The sequence below is a fragment of the Paramisgurnus dabryanus genome, chromosome 24 (assembly GCF_030506205.2).
Source record: "Paramisgurnus dabryanus chromosome 24, PD_genome_1.1, whole genome shotgun sequence".
Lineage (NCBI taxonomy): Eukaryota > Metazoa > Chordata > Actinopteri > Cypriniformes > Cobitidae > Paramisgurnus > Paramisgurnus dabryanus.
In genome coordinates, this window is record NC_133360.1 from 19,350,942 (window position 1) to 19,369,940 (window position 18,999).

The 18,999-nt window shown below is 36.1% G+C and overlaps 1 protein-coding gene across 1 annotated transcript in view; it reads left to right on the top strand.

The window, feature by feature from the left end:
- Positions 1–18,015, top strand: part of psmd1 (proteasome 26S subunit, non-ATPase 1) — a 38,702-nt gene extending 20,687 nt beyond the window's left edge. The window contains exons 17-25 of the mRNA XM_065259381.1: positions 6,574–6,688; positions 9,119–9,235; positions 10,947–11,049; positions 13,454–13,623; positions 15,144–15,236; positions 15,349–15,435; positions 16,526–16,708; positions 17,429–17,583; positions 17,854–18,015. Of these exons, the coding sequence (XP_065115453.1) occupies positions 6,574–6,688; positions 9,119–9,235; positions 10,947–11,049; positions 13,454–13,623; positions 15,144–15,236; positions 15,349–15,435; positions 16,526–16,708; positions 17,429–17,575 (1,015 nt within the window). The 3' untranslated portion in view covers positions 17,576–17,583; positions 17,854–18,015. The remainder of the gene's footprint in view (positions 1–6,573; positions 6,689–9,118; positions 9,236–10,946; positions 11,050–13,453; positions 13,624–15,143; positions 15,237–15,348; positions 15,436–16,525; positions 16,709–17,428; positions 17,584–17,853) is intronic.
- The last annotated feature ends 984 nt before the right edge of the window (positions 18,016–18,999 follow it).

An 18,999-nucleotide genomic window follows, 5' to 3' on the forward strand; every position in this document is an offset into this window, starting at 1 on the left:
TTTATATGTGCATGGAAACACAAAAAAATCATAGGCTTCCTTGATGGGAAAAATCCAAATGTGGTCCCACGTTTTTAGCATTTCATTCAGTGGAAATTCCTATTTGCTGATGATTTGGACGAATTCTTGGATATTTTTTTCCGCATCATCTATCGCGTTCACAGGTTTACAACTTCCATGCGTCCTCTGCCCCTACCTCTCTACTTCTGTCTGCCTGTCGGCTCGCTCTGCCCCTCCCTCATGCTCTCGCTCTCATTGGTGAGTTAAACTTGGAGAGATGGATGAATGTGTCGGCACTGGAGGGCTTCCAGCAGTTCTGGGAGGTAATTTCCTTCAGTACAGCTGTTTATATTTGTCACCCAGTCTTTCTCTATGGGGGTAGAAGCAGGTATAGAATAGAGTTATTTGAATGGGCTGAATCTGAATGGGCTGTTTTATTTTATACTCCACTCCACCACAAAAAAAAAACACTTGATGATTCCAGCCTGACTTTTGTTTGTCGTTAATGAGGTGTATGACACTTTTTTATATTTAAATGAGAACTTTTATAAGTGAGTGTTGCATTTTATTTCACAAATGTACTTTCATATATACCACCTCCTTTGTTTTTCATCTTTCTTTGTAAACACCGCACACATTGGATATGGATAACAGATTTTGGATATGGATAACAGATTTTGATCGGGTTGTCAACCTAGTTCTATAAGTGATTTCCCAGAAAAGACGTTGCCTTCCCTTTCTTTTAAAAATCATCTTGTTACTACTGTTAAACATCCTTTTCCCTTAGAGCTGTGGTTGCATAACTGCATACAATCTTAAAAATAAAGTTTTTTTAGCTGTATGGTTCCATAGAGAACCTTGAACATTTCTGCATAACCTTTCTATTGCACAAATGATTCTTTGTAGTGGATAAAGGATCCACAGACTAAAAGGAGAAAAAAAATGATGAAAAAAATGATGTTTGATTGAAAACTACTTTGGGGATCCAAAAATGGTTCCTCTATGGCATCGCTTTGAAGAATTTAAACTGACCAGACGCCAATGATTAAACCTTTAGCCCTGTAGCGATCAATAACTGAAATTAAAGTAGCAGTAGTAAAAAAGATGAATGTAGTGTCTGTGTCCTCACCCATAGGTTTTTGAAGCTTAAAGTAGGCGGTGCCTGCCTTCGCCATTTTGGCCGTGTGTCACCGCGCATCACTCGCAAATATCCGAATATGGGTAAAAAGGCGGGACATGGATGAAGCTGAGGTGACTGGTAGCTGAAACCACGCCCGCCTAGCTCAACTCTTGTTACAGCAGTGACAGTTCACCCGTCACACTCAAGTGGCCACGCCCTTAATTATGCAGAACTTAAAAACTGAATATAATTTAACTGGGTGAGTTGCAAAATAATTCGCTCTTCTCTCAGTTGTCATGAAGGGCAAACTTGGCTGTATAGACCAAAAACACTTTTTGTACCAGGCTGTAAATGTATTATTTTTTTACTGTAAAGTTGGCCATTTTAACATGGAGGTCTATGGGAATTGACTCCCTTTTGGAGCCAGCCTGTAGCTGCCAGTCAATTATTTGCAATTTAAATCACTTCTGTATTGGCTTCATCAGAGAGATCGGAAGGTTGCCCCTCGTTCAGGAGGGGCATTTGGTAAAACACTGTATTGAATTTGGATTTAACTACATTGTTTCTAGATTTTGCTTTTCTGAATAACTTTGTCAGTCTATTGATCGTTAAGTTGCAGTGCATTTTTTCCTCATAATTTTTGTAAATAGTTTAATTTATTGTTTAACATTATTCATCTTCATTAATAGCAAAATTGAAAAACCGTAAGTGAACAAACATTTGTGTCGAGATTTCTTCGACAAAAATGTGAAAAGTATTTCCTGTCAAATGCTTTGTCTTACTGCATAACTTTCTTACATGTTTGCAAAATTCGGATGTGCAATATTTAAAAATATCCAGATAATATTGTCTTGTTATTTTTAGAGTTATAATTCACAAGTTGCTTGAATAGATGAGTTGTTGTATTATGAGGTGTATTTACATTCTCGCATCTACTTGTTGCTTCAGGAGGTAATCTGTGAACTTTCTTTGTGGGTTTGTTCCCTCCCATTACCACATGAGTTCAGTCTGCACAGGTCCAGACACATCTGTTTCCCACCTTGACATTGTGAATTTGGAAGTTGAAGTTTACTCAAAACAATGTTTTGTTTACACACATACAGTGGAGTCCATAAGTTTGAAGCCACTAACCAAAATGCTTCTTTTTGCATTTCTTATCTAATGCAGTATTATATTATTACGAATTGTCATTGGCAGCAATGATTTGAATAAAAAGCTGTGTTTAACAAAACACTGATGCTGTGCTTGAACTGTAAACTAGTAAAGAAATATTTTGTTTCCCACAATCGAAACGTTTATTTGAGTGAAAACTCTTGTTTGTTCGTTTTGCTGTTGAGTTAGACTGTGTCTGGCAAAGGGATACTCCTAAATCCTGCACGGCTCTGATTCCTGGAGTGTGTCAGGCTTCGGCTTTTGTTTATAAAAGTTAAAAAGTAAAAAGAACTCAAAGCAGGCGACTTGGGGGAGGTTTTCTTCTTTTTAGAAGGGATTTGCTTATTTTGCTATGAATTTAAAATACTTTTAAGATTGATTTTTGTTTAGAAGGTAACAAGAGTTGAAGATTACTGAAGGTAGTGGTTTACAGTAGGGATGGGCACTTTGGACTTTAAAATGTATCTTGCTAATTTCATGTATTTATTCCGGTAACAATAATAATGACCACATTAACATGCAACCCCTTATAATGCGATTATAATGGGATTTCGGGAATTTTGCGATTATACTTTAACTCATGTAAACGCAATACTTCGATAAAAATAATGTGATTAATTTCATAATATATATATATATATATATATATATAATATATAAATATTGTATAAATATAATACCACTTACCACTCATTTTGGTCACAATTGATAGGTGCGTGCAGTCAGAAACACAAAGTGAAACTTACCCATCATTAGAAAGAAAAAATCTGATTATACACTCTTTAAAATGAAGCTGCTACAAAAGGCTCTTCACAGAAATGCCACAGAAGAAAATGTATTTTTGTCAGTTTCTTAAAAGAAACATTTATTTCTGATCTTATTATAATCTAAAGAACCCTTTTCTTCTACAAGAACATTTTTGTGAAACAGAAAGGCTCTATAAATGGTTTAGACGTGACTTACGGTTAGGGATGGGACGATTACCGGTTTCACGATTAACCATGATAAAATGTCCTGACGGTTAGTATTATCGTTTAAAATTTAATTATCATTACAACCGTGTTTGATTACCGTGATTTTGAAAACTTGCGTTAAATCCTGTCCAGCCAGAATCAGCTTGATGCAGGCGCGCGCATGCAACATTGGTTTTTGCACGAGAAGGCGTGGCGGAAGGCAGTAACAGGTGCACTGTGTTTTAATGCGTTGCTTATGTGTGCATTTGATGTTATTATTTAAGGTACTGTTCATTAAAACAGGTTCATACATCTCAGGGCTCCGTGTTAATGTTCATTTAATGCAGGGGTGTCCAATACGACCAGTCGATCGCAAATGCAATGCCGGTAGATGGCACATAAGTTAATAACTGTGTATGCTGCTCCACGCCTCCACGAGCTTCGGAAAACAAAGCGCCAAATTGGCATTATAGTCTTAGAAACAAGTCTTTTTGAGTTGCTGCGTATTTCTTCTCAAGTGTGTTTTTATAAATCTTATGCCTGCCTGCTGCAGCGGAGTCGTCTAACTTCCGAAATTTGGATGCACATTCTTGCCTTCATGCAGGAGTTGATCCACATGCACGGCGTATGTGTGCGCGATCGATCGACCGACCGAACGAGAGAGAGAGAGAGATGCTTCTGATAATGTTGTCATTTTCTAGTTTATTTCATCAAAACCGCATCTCCGCTATAAGGAGTACTCGGCATGTACTCAAGGATCAGTGTTGGGAGTAACGCATTACAAAATATAATATATTACAGTAATATATTAGTTTTTGCTGTAACGCAGTAATATAACGCATTACTAATAAAATGTTGGTAATATTTTACTCGTTACAGTCTTAGTAACGAGCGCGTTACAACAATGCATTTCAAAAATAGACGTGTTATTTAAATTTTTTTTTTTTGACCAATGCGTGCGACCAGCATCCACACAGGAAAAAGCTGCGGGTAAAATAGTAATGGCTGCGTCCCAAACAGCATACTTCCATACTATATAGTAGGCGAAAAGCACTACTTCTCGTACTCTTTGCCTACTATATAGTATAGGAGTAGGCGGTTTGGGATGCAGCGTATGTCTGTTTCCAGGTGCTGTATGCAGCATGTTCATTTTTACTTTAATTTTGTATTTGACGCGTTTCTTAAAGAGCCGAATCTGGGAAGTCCGCGGCTGTATAAGCATTGACTTAAGTGGTCGCAATCAGGTCCGGTAGCGCCGCACATGCAAAATTCTGCGAATGAGCGCACTAAATAAAAGCAACAGAAAGTTTCTATCGGTCTCCTGTGCTGCTTGAACCTCAGAAGTAAAGAGACTTTTAGAAATGGTCATATATATGTATATATGTCAGAGGTCTCATGCCTCTTGAGCAACAAGGGGTTAAGTGTCTTGCTCAGGGACACAATGGTGTGTCACAGTGTATTTGAACCCGGGTCTCTCACACCAAAGGCGAGTGTCTTATCCACTGCTCCATCACCACCCCAAAGTGTGAAGTCAATGAGTAATAATACCCTGAGTATGTAAGCATAGTGGAGAGACTACAATCTTTGTAATCATTCTTCATTCCCTGCTCCTCCCTCGCTCTATCCCCACTCACTGTTACGTGATACCAGACTCAAATTTAACTCTATTGTAAGAAACTTTTTTCTTCGAGTTTGCCATTTGTGTTTGGTTTTTTATATGCATGGTCTGCTCGCATGCTAACCATCATAGAAGCTCATAAATTACTAATAAGTGTTTGACTTTTTGCTAGCTAACACTTTTTACTAATGAGCATGAAATGACTAGCATACACATATTGGTTGAAGTATATTTATCAGAACTTTCAGATTTTAATGAAGTCATCCATCATCTGGAGGATTTGCTTATTGCATTGAATTCAGGGATTGCTTTCTTCACAAAGGACACGTGATGCTAAGGTATCTTAGAGGGCTGCAAAGTAGCGCTATCTAAAACAGTCTTTTTGTTGTATGGGTAGTCCGCTCACAAAGTGTTGAAGCAGACCTACTGTGTCATGGAGAACCTTGCAGGGATCTGCTTATAATCAGCAGATATCCACCCTTTTCCCTGAAATAGCAGAGAGACCACGGAGCTACGATCACCTTGTGTAAATTGTTTAAAGAAGGCTCCTCAACACAGCTGTTTTGACTGGGAAAAGTTTCTGAAAGACATTTTTGTTGTTTTTAAGAGGTACCATTCATTCAGTCTGTGGAGTTGGAAGAACAATTGTGATTTGTGTTCGGTCAAATGGTCAGTCTATGTTACAGTGTAGAGGAGTGGGAATGTGGTTTTAAAACCCATCATTGCTTCATGGAGTTTATAGCAGAGCAGTTTGTTTCAGCTAATTTCCTCCATGTTTGTCAAGGCTTATTTTATGCAATGGTGACTAATTTCCATTCTTGCAAGTGCCAGTTGAAATTACCCATGTATTTTAACCTAATGAATAATTGTTTAGCTGTATCTAAATGTGCCAGAATCTTGATGTATTGATGTGTAATTTTTACATGGCACATCAGCTTCATTGTAAATAAATGAGATCACAGGCCACAGTCTGTTTTGCACAACCACATGTTCTTGTTCTAATTCAGGGTTTTTGGTAGCTACTATTGTTTTCCAGACACATTGCTGCTTTGGGATATTTTAGGTACTTCTTTTAGTACCATCCTCTTTAGGATGATTGACATTTAAAGTGACCAACCACATTTAACCATTTTACCAGCCATTTTAGGAATCATTCGGATTTTGATGATACCACAAGAAAAGATGCAGTGGATACAGCTTGTTTAGTATAATTGCTCCGCTTTTTTTCCTGAAAGGCTTTCATACATCAAATCATAAGTGTAATATGACATTTTCATCTGGTTATGTTGTTCACTTGTTTACTGCCTTAAACAAAAGTCTTGACAGTCTTGACAAAAGTTGACATTTCTTGTAAAGGTTTTTGTCTGATGAATTGATAAAATCCTGTGAACACTGACTCCAATAGCTGCAAAGCAATGAAACTTAATTTTCAGTGTAGTTTTGGGTTTGTAATAGTTTTCAAATTACCAACATTTCATGATCAGGTTTATTACTAAAATACCTGCCCTGTTTTTTGTGTTAGAACTTATTTAGCATTGTTACTGCCAACAATTTGACTTTGATCTTGGGATGTCTAGTTGGATGTAGTAGTTATTTTGCATAAACTTTGAACAAGATACTTAACATTCACATTCCAGCACCTGATCCAAAGTATTACTTTTTAGTGAAAATAAACCATTTTTGAAATATTGTCTGCCTTTCCTTCAAGTATGTTGTATTTGTGTCTGCAGGACTCCAGAACAATGTCCCAGTGTGGTTTCTCTGCTGTCTGAGAGCTACAATCCCCATGTCCGCTGCGGTGCTGCTATGGCTCTGGGAATCTGCTGCGCTGGAACCGGTAACAAGGTGAGAATTGTACAAGACTCATACAGTACATACTGTCCACAGTTATTTACACCTTTGTTGCCATCTTGGTTTACAATATAATCAATTTTATATCATGTTTAAAATTCAATAATTAATTTCCACAGTTCTGCTTTTTCTTTAATTTTGTGTAAAGCTGCTTTAAAACTATGTAACATTGCAAAAAGCATTATATTAATACATTTAGATTGTTTTTAGTAATTATGCTATGTACATTTGTTATTAATATTATATTAAGTTATTTTATTTCAGTTTAGTTTAAGGTTATTAATTTAGTGCATCAACTTAAACCTATTTTAGTTTATTGCTAAGGAAACATTTCTACTTTTCATTAGTTTTTTAACAAAAAAATTAATTTAATTTCATAAGGCATGTTTTTAATTGTTTTAGTTGATAATAATATGCCTGTTATTGTCAACCTTTAGTTTCATTTAAATTTAGTTATAAATGAGAGTATCTCATCATAATCCTTTATCACTTTGTCACAAGTAATGATAAACCTTATTCACACAGCACTTTTGTCCTAGAAAATACCTGTAAAATTGCCAGACAGACTTCTTTGTGAACGCAATCATGTCGCTCCCAGCAAAAGGACCTAGTAAGATTCCCATAACATTCCTGGAAAACCGTCTGTGTGAACAAGAAGCTGAAACCATGCCGTAATGGGCGTGCTGTAGTGAGGTCATTGCAACAATGAAGTTATGATTCAGCTCTTTAAAATGAGGGATTTACATGCACTTAAACATTTACGACGAGAAATGTCAGCAAACTGGACTGAAGCATGAATCGGGGAGCTTGTCACTATCCGTACTAAAGCAGAGATCATTCAGCAACATCAAAGAATAGTGCGTCACATGCTCATATGAGCTTATAATAAGCAAAAATGCGTCATCGCAACAATATATCGTTCAGCTCTTTAAAATGGGGGTTTTAAATGCACATTAAAATTCACAATGAGAAATGTCTACAAACTAGACTGAAGCAGAGATAGGGAGCTCATCAAATATCCAAGCTGAGATCATTCACCAGCATACTAGAATAGCGTGTCATGCGCTCCTTTATAATCTTATCATAAACAAACACGCATGCAAGTGATTTCTGGGGAGAGAAATAATGGATAAAAAGCTAACTTTAGATGCTGTGGAGAAAAAAACTACCAAGTGCAAGACTTTAAACACGTCACGTGTCTTTACAGAATCTTTACGATATGTGTGAACGCACGTACAGATTAAGGAAAATTATTGGCAGTGTGAATTAACCAAATATCGATCACTGCCAAATCCGGGTGCATTTTCCGTGTATACACTAATAGTCTGTATATAGTATTGTTATTTCTGTATTATTTTTGAGATAAGTGCCTCTTTGTTAAAGGTTTTTGAAATAGAAAAAAAAAATAATAATCAGACAACAATGACCGTTTTAGTGAATAATTGTGTTACTTATTTCTGTAAATGTGTTATGATAGGATTTAAACCGATTATTTTGACAATAATTATTTGGCCGTTCACATTATAAAGATAACGATGACTATATTAACCTCCACACCACCAGACGATAACTTTGTACGTGGCTCTTGCGCAAATCACTTGCTTTTAATGGCATTCACTAATATTGCATATTTCTTGTAATAAAAAACTTTTGCAATTGTTTACATGCTATTGAATATGTAAATATGCTGTTCTTGTTGCATTTTTACACAGCGGTAACAAGCAGATGTCCTTAACACATTGCGTTTCACTAAACTCTAAACAGTGAACATAGTAGTTTGGGTAATCTAATATCTAACCTTTCGGTGTAGTCAATGTGGTAGGACAAGGTATTACGTACTGAATTTCACAGCAACTGCATCAGCACTGGATACCTAAAGAAATTTTGTTATAGACCTCAGCAATGAGTTTGATTGGCTGTCAATGGTTTATCGTTCATCAGGTGTGAAAATATCGTCCAGAAAGTGATCCCAATGATATTGTTCACTATAGTTGTTTGGAAACTGATATTTAATATAAAACGATTTAAAAAAATTATATTTTTATAGTTATCATTATAATGTGAACGGCCCTTTTCTTTATTGTGCATGTGAGTTAACAGGCCATTAATGGGAATGCAATAAGTAAGTTGTTCTTGGCTGCATGACAATAACTTGTATTCTAATCCGAAATACAATCAGTTTATAGGTACCGGTTTATAAGTGGCATTGTAATTTTTCCTTTGTTTTCCCATTGAAAGGTAAAGAACCGTAGATGTGTGTGTGATATAATTATGCCTTTTGTGGTGTCTTAATAATTGTTAGATACTTGTGTGGCATACCTTGGCGTTAATACATTTTAATTAGATAATAAGATGCTTTAACATGCTGCTGATTTCTAATCATGCTTTGTGTTTCCATTGACGTGTGTTATTTTCCTTCAACAGGAAGCAATAAATCTCCTTGAACCCATGACCAATGACCCAGTGAATTATGTAAGACAGGGTGCACTGATCTCCTCTGCACTGATAATGATCCAACAGACTGAGGTCACCTGCCCAAAGGTAAAAATGTAGGGTTTATCTTACCCTCATGTTTGCATAAAGAAATAGATGCTGAGTGTATTTTGGACTAAATTGCTTTCTCTGTTGTTGAACAACTAATTTGACTTTTCCTCTGTCCACCCACAATCTTGTCATAATATTCAATGTACAATAAGAGCTCAGTGTTAGCTGGATGTTTTCTGGACTGTTTAAATTAATATATAATTGCTAGAGGAAGTTAAAGATATTATGTGGGATTCAGAGACTATACAAACTGTTATGAACCATTTTCTACTAATTCTCATATTTATTGTAGATTTTAGTGTGAACCTAATTATTCACCTTTTGCCATGTACGATTTTGTCCAATCATTTCTACTTTGTGGTCTTGTAGTCACGACACATAAACTTGCCTGCATATCCCGGGGCAATTTTACTCCACGATTATTACTGAGCTGCAAATTTTCTGTCTGCAATAAATTGATTTTAAACACACTCTTATGTAAATGTAATGAAGCAGTGAAACGGTAATAATCAAATACATTTGTTAAACATTCTCTTCAGGTGTGTTTTAAATTGTTGTTGGCTCTTTAACTAAACATTTCCTGTATCTGACACAACGTGATTTGTTTCAGTGTCAAGACTTCTCGTCAAGAAAACACTACAATCTGGAACACATTTACATTTGGAAACCTGATCCATTCAGATTCTGACAAAACTACCATATACCATATGAAGATTCAATTGCTCTTAGTTGTTTAACTTAATTTTTTTTAATGATTTACAAAGAAAACAATGTTGCTGTATCTCAGTAACCCCCCTTTACATTTGCCTTTGGGATTTGTAACACATGAAAAGTATTGAAAAGAGGTTGTAACTAGGGCTATCACGGTTGTCATAAAACAATCACAAATATATCGAGCCAGCATGTCTACTCTGTTTAAAAACAGAGGCAATGAAGAGAGCTATACAAATAAAGTTATCTGAAACATAGCATCTAGTGTTTAGATGTGGGGTGTAGCTTTTATAAACCTGACTGCGCATAATGGCACATACTCACAGTTGCGATCAGTGTAACACTTGTCTAAAGCAATAAACCCTGTGAAGCCGGAATTTACACTGAACAATGACTATTAGCTGTTTAAAATTGAAGTGCATATTTTATAATTATTCTTTATGTTTTAAATATTTAGATATTTTCTTACACTCCAATCCCATATTAATATTTCATAGTTTCATCTCAATATTCTTAAAAATGTAAGTTGTGTTCTCTTAGATAGGATGCACTTGCATTATTGTGCTACAGGTATTTTATTGTCATATATAATCAGTGACAAAAAATGGTCTTAAAAGACAATACTATGGACTATCAGCAGTATTTCTAGGCAATTTACAGACTTATGAAAGTAGCTATCCTGACAGGCCTAGCAGACGATAACGCAGAAGTATATATGAAAACCGACACGTACCCCAATGCGTCGAGTTTTGTCTTATAATGTTAATAGTACAACAAGCACAATTCGTCATACATACCTGATTTATTTATTTAAAGGAGCATACCTACCTCAATACTATATGAAAGGACAGAAGTATAAAGATGCTCGGACAGTTTTGAATTCACGTCTTCAATGTTTGCTTGTAAAATGTTTTCTATTCAATCTTTTAAATTAAAATTACTTGTCTGTCTCCAGTAATTTATTAATTAATAATCTGTGCATGGCTTCTCTCTACAGGTGAACCAGTTCAGGCAACTCTACTCAAAGGTTATCAATGACAAACATGATGATGTGATGGCCAAATTTGGGGCTATCCTGGCTCAGGGCATCCTAGATGCAGGTGAGTACCAGGGATGAGTTGAGTTAGTTTATATGTCATCCAGCAACTTGGTTGACCAGTGAGTTTACTTTAAAATGTTTGGTGTCCAGGTTTTAAAAGATGAACTCAGATGCTTGCTTTTTATGTCAGCTGCTAAAACTAGTATAAAATACAGACCTTTATCGGCAAAATGATATTGCCTGCTTGTAAACAGTGCTAGTGTTGTTGTGGTATATCCCATTATTTGTTAAATTAGAGAATACTTTTAAAAAACGTACAAATTTTCTGACTCAAAAATGGGAGGCAAACGTGGAGCTAAGAAAACAAGCATACTTTGTATGCATGCCAAGACAGGGAAGTTCATTTAAAGTTGTGTGATAAAATGATGATGATATGATTGTGACAGGAATGCAGGATTGGAAACCAGATAGCACTGCTTGGGCTTTGTGCCAACGCAAGCAAATATCGTTCCTCAGTCTCCTGGATGCTTGCCTATTCATATTTAAAAATTGCATTGACCTTCTATCTGCTTTTGCCACTGCTTTCCTAACATCAGACCATAAACCTACACACTGCAGGTCGTAAGCCATATTAAAAATGGAGCATGGAAAGTACAGTAATTGTTTTAAATGACGCACTGGGATGATGTGTTAACCTTGTCTAGTGATCTAAATTCTGGTCAGGGTCGCTGCTCTCATTATGTGCGACTTTAGGACTTTGATCACAGACTCCTGATTTATGTACATGCCATACAACCACAAGCTCATTGAACTTTCCTTATTCCTCAACTCATTATCATCTGCTTTAAGTCTTTTATCTCTACTAAAATATCATAAAGGCCTGTTCACACTGAGAACAATAGTATAATAAATTTCTCTGCATTGTTATAATTGTGGTGTGGGCTTGACCAGTGTTTTGAATTGTCAAAGATTATGGGGATCTCCCAGTTAAGCCAAGCACCGGCTTAGGGTCATTATAGGGTCGCCATGATGTCACAAAGTATGATGTGTTCCTGGATTTATTTGTTGGTCCTGAATCAATGTTTTAATCAAAGAAACCTTAAATTACCCTTAACTCAAATCCAAACTATTTCTTACCCCTTAAGTTAGTTTGAAATAATAGTTTGAGAATAATTTTTTTGAAAGCCCCTGACCCAATCCTAAATAATCTGTCAATTCCTCCTGAAAACGGCGCGAGGCGGATTTGAGAGTTTGCATTTATTTCAGACGATTAGTTTATTGTGAAATTGGGACAAATAATTGGCGATTTCAGTTATTTGTGTAAGTCTTATGACAAAACAATCAACAATCAAACGAATTTATCCCTCTGATCTGTTTGTTCACATCAATCGAGAGGCGACAGCATAGGTCTGACATGGCAGTATAAATCAGCCTTAAGGAGTTCCTATTAGTACCTCAAACCTTTTTAAACGGTTCTGCCCTAGTAACATATTTTGAATTTTGCATCGTCTAAGAAATGCTATTGTCCATGCCAGATTAAAATTGAAGCCAAATTAGTCCACTAAACTGATGATACTATTACTTTCCTTATCAAAATCATTGTACTGGACACATCCACACCTTTTTCCGTTCTGGCACTTATCCTTCACTCCTGCTATTGTCTTCTCGGGGAATTAATGGGTGGACGAATAATCCTTTGTTTTTGGTGATGACCTTCATGTCATTCCAAATTAACAGCCTTGTTAAATATTAGCGGGACTGTAAAGCTGCAGTTGTTAAACTAACTTTGTCTTTATTTAGTTACATCACAAATAAGTGTTTTGTGCAACATTTAAAATAAACAGTGTAATAGCATTGACATTAAATTATTTGACGTCTTACAAATTAGAAAAAAAATCTTCAATAAAAACAATTTATGGTGCCGTTTCCAGAAATATTAGTTATACATAGTACAAACACAAGTATAAAATCAAGACCAATGGTGTAAAAGCGAATACATTTTAGATTACATACAAAGTCAACTTGAATTATGCTTGACGCAATATCATGCAAGCCAATTAGCGAAGACCTTATTGGCATTTTCGGTTTGACACATGCGATTTGTATGTACATTAAAGGAAAAAAGTGATAAATAGAGTTAAAAACTTGAAGTTGTCCTGCAAGTAATCTAGAGCGAGCAGGACAATGGGAATATTTGCTTTTGGTGTTCACAAATCCATAATAGTCCAGTTACCAAAATATTAGTGTTATATAAGTGCTTGACTGTGGCAATATTAAGTCTGATATAGCTGATTAATTATATATTTTAAATTGACCTAAAAGAAACCTAAACTGACCTAAAAGGAACCGAATTTAATCTCAAACCGAACAGTTTGTCTGCAGTAAGCATCAGATGATCTGTAAAAAACATTTGGGTGGTCCTGCTGATAAGCATCTAAACTGTTTAACTTTCTGCTGATTTTCAGGTGGTCGTAATGTGTCGATCTCACTGCAGTCACGTACAGGCCACACCCACATGCCGTCTGTGGTGGGTCTGCTGGTCTTCACACAGTTCTGGTTCTGGTTCCCTCTCTCTCATTTCTTGTCTTTAGCCTTCACACCAACAGCCATCATTGGACTCAACAAAGACCTCAAGGTATATTCAAATGCTGTATCTTCTAACCTTACCCAATATTTGTACGTTTGCACACTGTACTAAGATACAAGCATTCTTGCAGTTTGACCTCACTATGGTAAAGATGGTATATACCAATAATAACATATATACATATATATATGAAGAGTTTGGTTCCAAAACGCAATAAATCCATTTTGACAAATCCATTTTGACAAATTTCGGTAAAAACGTGTTTTCTATACCAAGAAAGTGACAAGATGAAAACCACTATTTTCTGTTACAAACTTTCACATAGCATCTTTAGGTTATAAAAACATAAGAAATTCAAATCCATAACTTGATTTTCAAAGATTTATTATAAAAACTAATTATTTTTTCTTAAAATGCAATAAATCCATGACAGTTTTTTATTTCAAAATGCTATAAATCTATTAAATCAATGTATAAATGTGCATTCATCTTTACCATTTTATATTTATTTAGTTGACTAGTGGTATACAATGATTAAAAAATAAACATTAATGGCATTAACCAAAACACTTACTTTGTTATAAGAACACATTGCTGCGGTTATATTTGACGTCGTCTCTTTACATTTTCACAGCGATCAGCTGTAAAATGTTTTGGTCCCGCTCGATTTTCGTTGACTTTGAGTAAAATAATGTAAAGTTTTCATAAGATCCTCTGGGGTCAATGTTTTAGCATGAGAAGCTTGATGCTGTCTGGAGAACAAGCAGCCGAGTGCCTCTCGCGGAAATTATTAGATGTTGATGGCTTACGTTTCTTTCCCGTCACAGAAAACCATCACAGGTTTAGCAATGCTATTAAAGTATTATTTTGTTTTGTTTGTTGATCACGAAGTACAAAGTAGATGAGGAAAATTAGGATTCCGTGTACTCAGCGCGCCGCCATGTATGTTTGTTTACATTGCGTGAATGGTCCGCTGTAAGGTCAGGAATGGATTTATTGCGTTCGGTAAAAAAGGAGGAGTGGCGTTTGTCGCATTTTGGGAACAAAGGGAGAAAAGATGACAGAATATCACGGCGGGTATTGGATTTTGCGTAAAATTAATTATTTACTTTTAACTACTGACCTGATATAATACTGATTTTGGCAGTAACTCATTTTTTTCAAAAATGGCGTTTATTGCGTTTTGGAACCAAACTCTTCATATATATATATATATATATATATATCAATAACATTCGTTTACTGTATTTTTATATCTGAATATTAAGAGAAATTTTATTCCAGTGTTGGTAACTACAGCTATGTTTTTAAAGCCATATCTCAGACAACCCTGGAGCGGAGCAGAATGTAGAGAATGTAAATGCATCATAATGTTGTTAGCCATGTTTTGAAACCGATTTCATTTCATAGTTTTGCTTTAAAATGCTTGAAGTCAAGTGGCTTCCCCCCACACACTTTATCAAATTTATGATCAGGTGTTTTTATCTCTGGTATGCCGAATCTAAGCCCAAATCAGCATCTACATCAGAACTCATAAGCTTTTATTTGTGTTTCTATGACTTAAACAGATGCCCAAAGTGCAGTATCGATCCAACTGCAAGCCGTCTACCTTTGCCTACCCTCCACCCTTGGAAGTACCAAAGGAGAAAGAAAAGGAGAAGGTCTGTATTGTTTACTTCTATCTAGTCAAGTCTTGACCTGAGACTCACACGTTGAGCTCACAATGTAGTCTCCGATTTCATGGTTTGTTTTGTCTTACTGTTCTTATGTCAGGTTTCCACTGCAGTTCTGTCCATCACAGCTAAAGCCAAGAAGAAGGAGAAGGAAAAGAAAGAAAAAGAAGAAGAAAAGATGGAGGTGGTATGTATGGCTATAAGCATAACTTTATTCACACTGTGCAAAGCACTTCAACATCTTCTTTAACAGGAAAAAACCCAGCATTTGTTCCTGCATGCATTTGAAAGCCTTTCTGTTTTACCAGCCACTGGTTAAGACTCTCTATCAGTCGTCACTATTTTTTTGTTGAACTAAAAAGTTTCGTTGAAGCAACCACAATAAACTTCATGTTCTTTTTGGTTTTCATGGTTATTGAATCATGACCAAACTGAGAGACTGAAGGGTTTTGTAAGGCACGGCGTGAAGCAGAGCAACCCCTTCAACCGTTACTTATTCACCATTTAGCAGTATCCTCTTGTTCCTTGTATTATAACACAATACAAATATTAAAGCAAAAAAATATACACATCAACACAACTTTTATGAAGTAAAATCACTAAAAGCCTTCCTTCCGCTATAAAAAAGTCCCTGACCAAGAGAATGTTTCTCAGAATTGAGGACTGTGTTAGATCAGGTTTCCACACCAGACAAAATAAAAAACTTGCGATCCAGCACAGGACACCAGATCACTTCAGAAAATATAAACGTACTTGTTTAACAGGCTTTTTGTCTTTATTGTCATCTGAACTTTGGTACAATTATTTAGTCAAGTCAAGATAATTAGGACTTTTAGTCCATTAGTTAGCCATGCGTTTTCTTTTTTAGTTGATTTCTTTCTCTTAAGACCTAAATTGCCGTGCTTATGAGGATACTTGCAAAGACTTTCTGTGCTCTTCTCATGAAGAAACATTTAGCATTTTGTTTGTTTCAATGGCTTAAAATCACTTGTTTTTGAACCGCAGTGCTTAAATACGTGTACAAACGTAAATTTTTCATAACCATGCGCAGACCAACGTGACATGAGCGTGTAACCTTGATACAGACAATAGTCCAAAATCTCTACTGGTTGACAAATTTCGACCGGTTTATCGCTCTCCCCTAAACTGAATATACAAAACAGAATAAACAATTTAAATGTTGTATTTAAGCGCTAAATTAGTGCATGCCTGGTAAATCCTCTTTATTTTAGCCATATATGTGTGGGGAGTGTTAAGTCATTCATTCTCTAATGCAGGAAACTCAAGCCGAGGCTGAGAAGGAGAAGAAAGAGGAGGAGAAGGAGAAAGAGAAGGAAAAGGAAAAGAAAAAGGAACCAGAGCCCAATTTTCAGATGTTGGAGAACCCGGCGCGTGTTATGTCTGCTCAGCTCAAGGTTTTGACTATGCCAGAGACCTGCAGATACCAGCCATTCAAACCAGTAAGTATTATACATTACACAGCACAAACTGTAGAGGTGTTACCAGGTAAACTCTAGTTAAAGGTTAAGTTCATGTAAATAACTTTCACTCACACAACCAATGTAACTGTGCTAATTCTACAAGTAAACCGTATTAGGACTACGTAGGTTATTTCAGTTAATTTTCTCGGCCGACAACCACTGCTTGTTAACCGAACATTAACTACTAACTGACACGATTTTAATATTAAATTGTCATTGAGTAAAAATAGAGTTGACGGTTGTCTGTGACCCAGTAAAACAAATACAAACATTTTTATTTAATTTAAATGTACAAACAACAGCAATAGATCAACAACAGAACCAGGATTCATACTGTAGGTTATCAAATTTCCTTTTCATTATTTCATTACATTATCAAAAAGCATGCGATCAGTCCATAATAATATGGAATAATATCCAAATTTAAGACTTGTCCTAAACACGCCTGGTATGCAAACTCCTTAAGTCTTTTTACATTTTCAGGTTTGAAGTGACAAAGAAATTCTGTATGTTTTCACTGTGGCATCTTTTACCACAGTGCACACTTACTCTTTACAGTACAGATCCTGTAATAATATTTGAAGGATTACATTTAGGAAACCAACCCATGCTAAACATGATTCTTATGTTGAATTGCTATACAAACTGGCTTACAGTGAACGTACAATGTGACACACTCTTGCACATTGTGATCCACAGTTACACACCGGTGGCATTATAATCATGAGGGACACCAGTGAGGAAGAGGAGGACCTTGTGGAGCCTGTGTCTGCCCATGGGCCCAAGATTGAAGAGGAAGAGCAGGAGCCTGAAGCCCCAGAGCCATTCGAGTACATAGATGAGTAACCCAACAGGTACATTTCTGCACCAGCCTCTCTTGTCAATAGTTTTAAGATACAATCAACACAGCAGTTAGCCATTTTAGGGTTTTTTAGCCTTTTTTAGGAATTCTTAGGGGTTAAACTCCTGTACATTGATTGTTAGCTGTAATATTTGCCTTTGGACTGAATAAATTTGATAATTTGTTTTACAGAGACTAAAGAGGTGATACTCATAAACTGTATGTGTGAAACACTTCACTCTGACATGTTTATCATCAAATCACTACTTTCTTTCTCTTGCAGGTGGAGTTCAAAATTGAGTTTCCAGCATGCAGTGCTTCATGTCCACTCCTTCACCCTCGTGTCCTTTTATACGTTATTTCTTCCACCTGGTCTGTCATGGCCAACTGGGGAATGTTTTACATGAATCTCAGTTATTACAATAAAATATACACGTTCAACACATGAGATTGGGTGCTTATTTTAATATTTTATGGTAATGGTTATTTGTGACAGTCTGTGAAAAGCCATTTTTGTGATTTACTTTTTCTACATAATATTATCCTGCAAATCCTTAAAATCTTTGATATGTGACCCGTGCTGGCAAAATGAGTCGGAATGCACACGGTGTAATTTTGACCAACAGCCAAAAGAAAGTATAAATATCAGTTTTGGTCGAAATTGAGGTTTCATAAAAATAAGTACATTAAGCTCTCATCTATGCTCTAAATAGTCATTAAAGATTTAAAATGATCTTTATTTGTACGTTTTCTGAGAGGTGTACCGTCCTGAATGCTTAAAGGGACTGTAAGTAGGATTTAAAGTGTTTTATTAATCAAAATCAATGTATTTTCATAAATATGTCCTCATTGGTGTCAAATGACCTCTGCCAATGATCTGACTTTTCTTTGTAAGCTTAGAATTTCTTCTTTTTACTTACATTGAACAGGTAAGTCCAAGGAGGGACAAAAAGCACTAGCATACCAAGCGGATAAGCAACATGCCTTTGACGTGAGAGACCCAGGTTCGAATCCACTGTGACACACCATTGTGTCCCTGAGCAAGACACTTAAACCCTAGTTGCTCCAGAGGCGTGCAACCTTGACATATATAGCAACTGTAAGTCGCTTTGGATAAAAGCGTCAGCTAAAGCAGTATTGTTGAAAAAAAGGCATGTCCAGAATCATCAACTTGCTCAAAAAATATGGCATAACATTGTGTGGCTTGATAAGAGTAAAATTGTTCTTTTGGGGTCAAGTCGTTATCTACGGAACGTCAGGTGACCCCTGGGTACTGAATTCAAGCCACATTACACTGCAAACACTGTTTAAGCATGGTGGTGCATAAATCATGGGATGGGGATGTTTTTCATACTCCCCGATTGGGCATATTTATCGTATACAAGGGAACATGGATCAGTTTAAATATATCAGAATTCTTGAAGATATT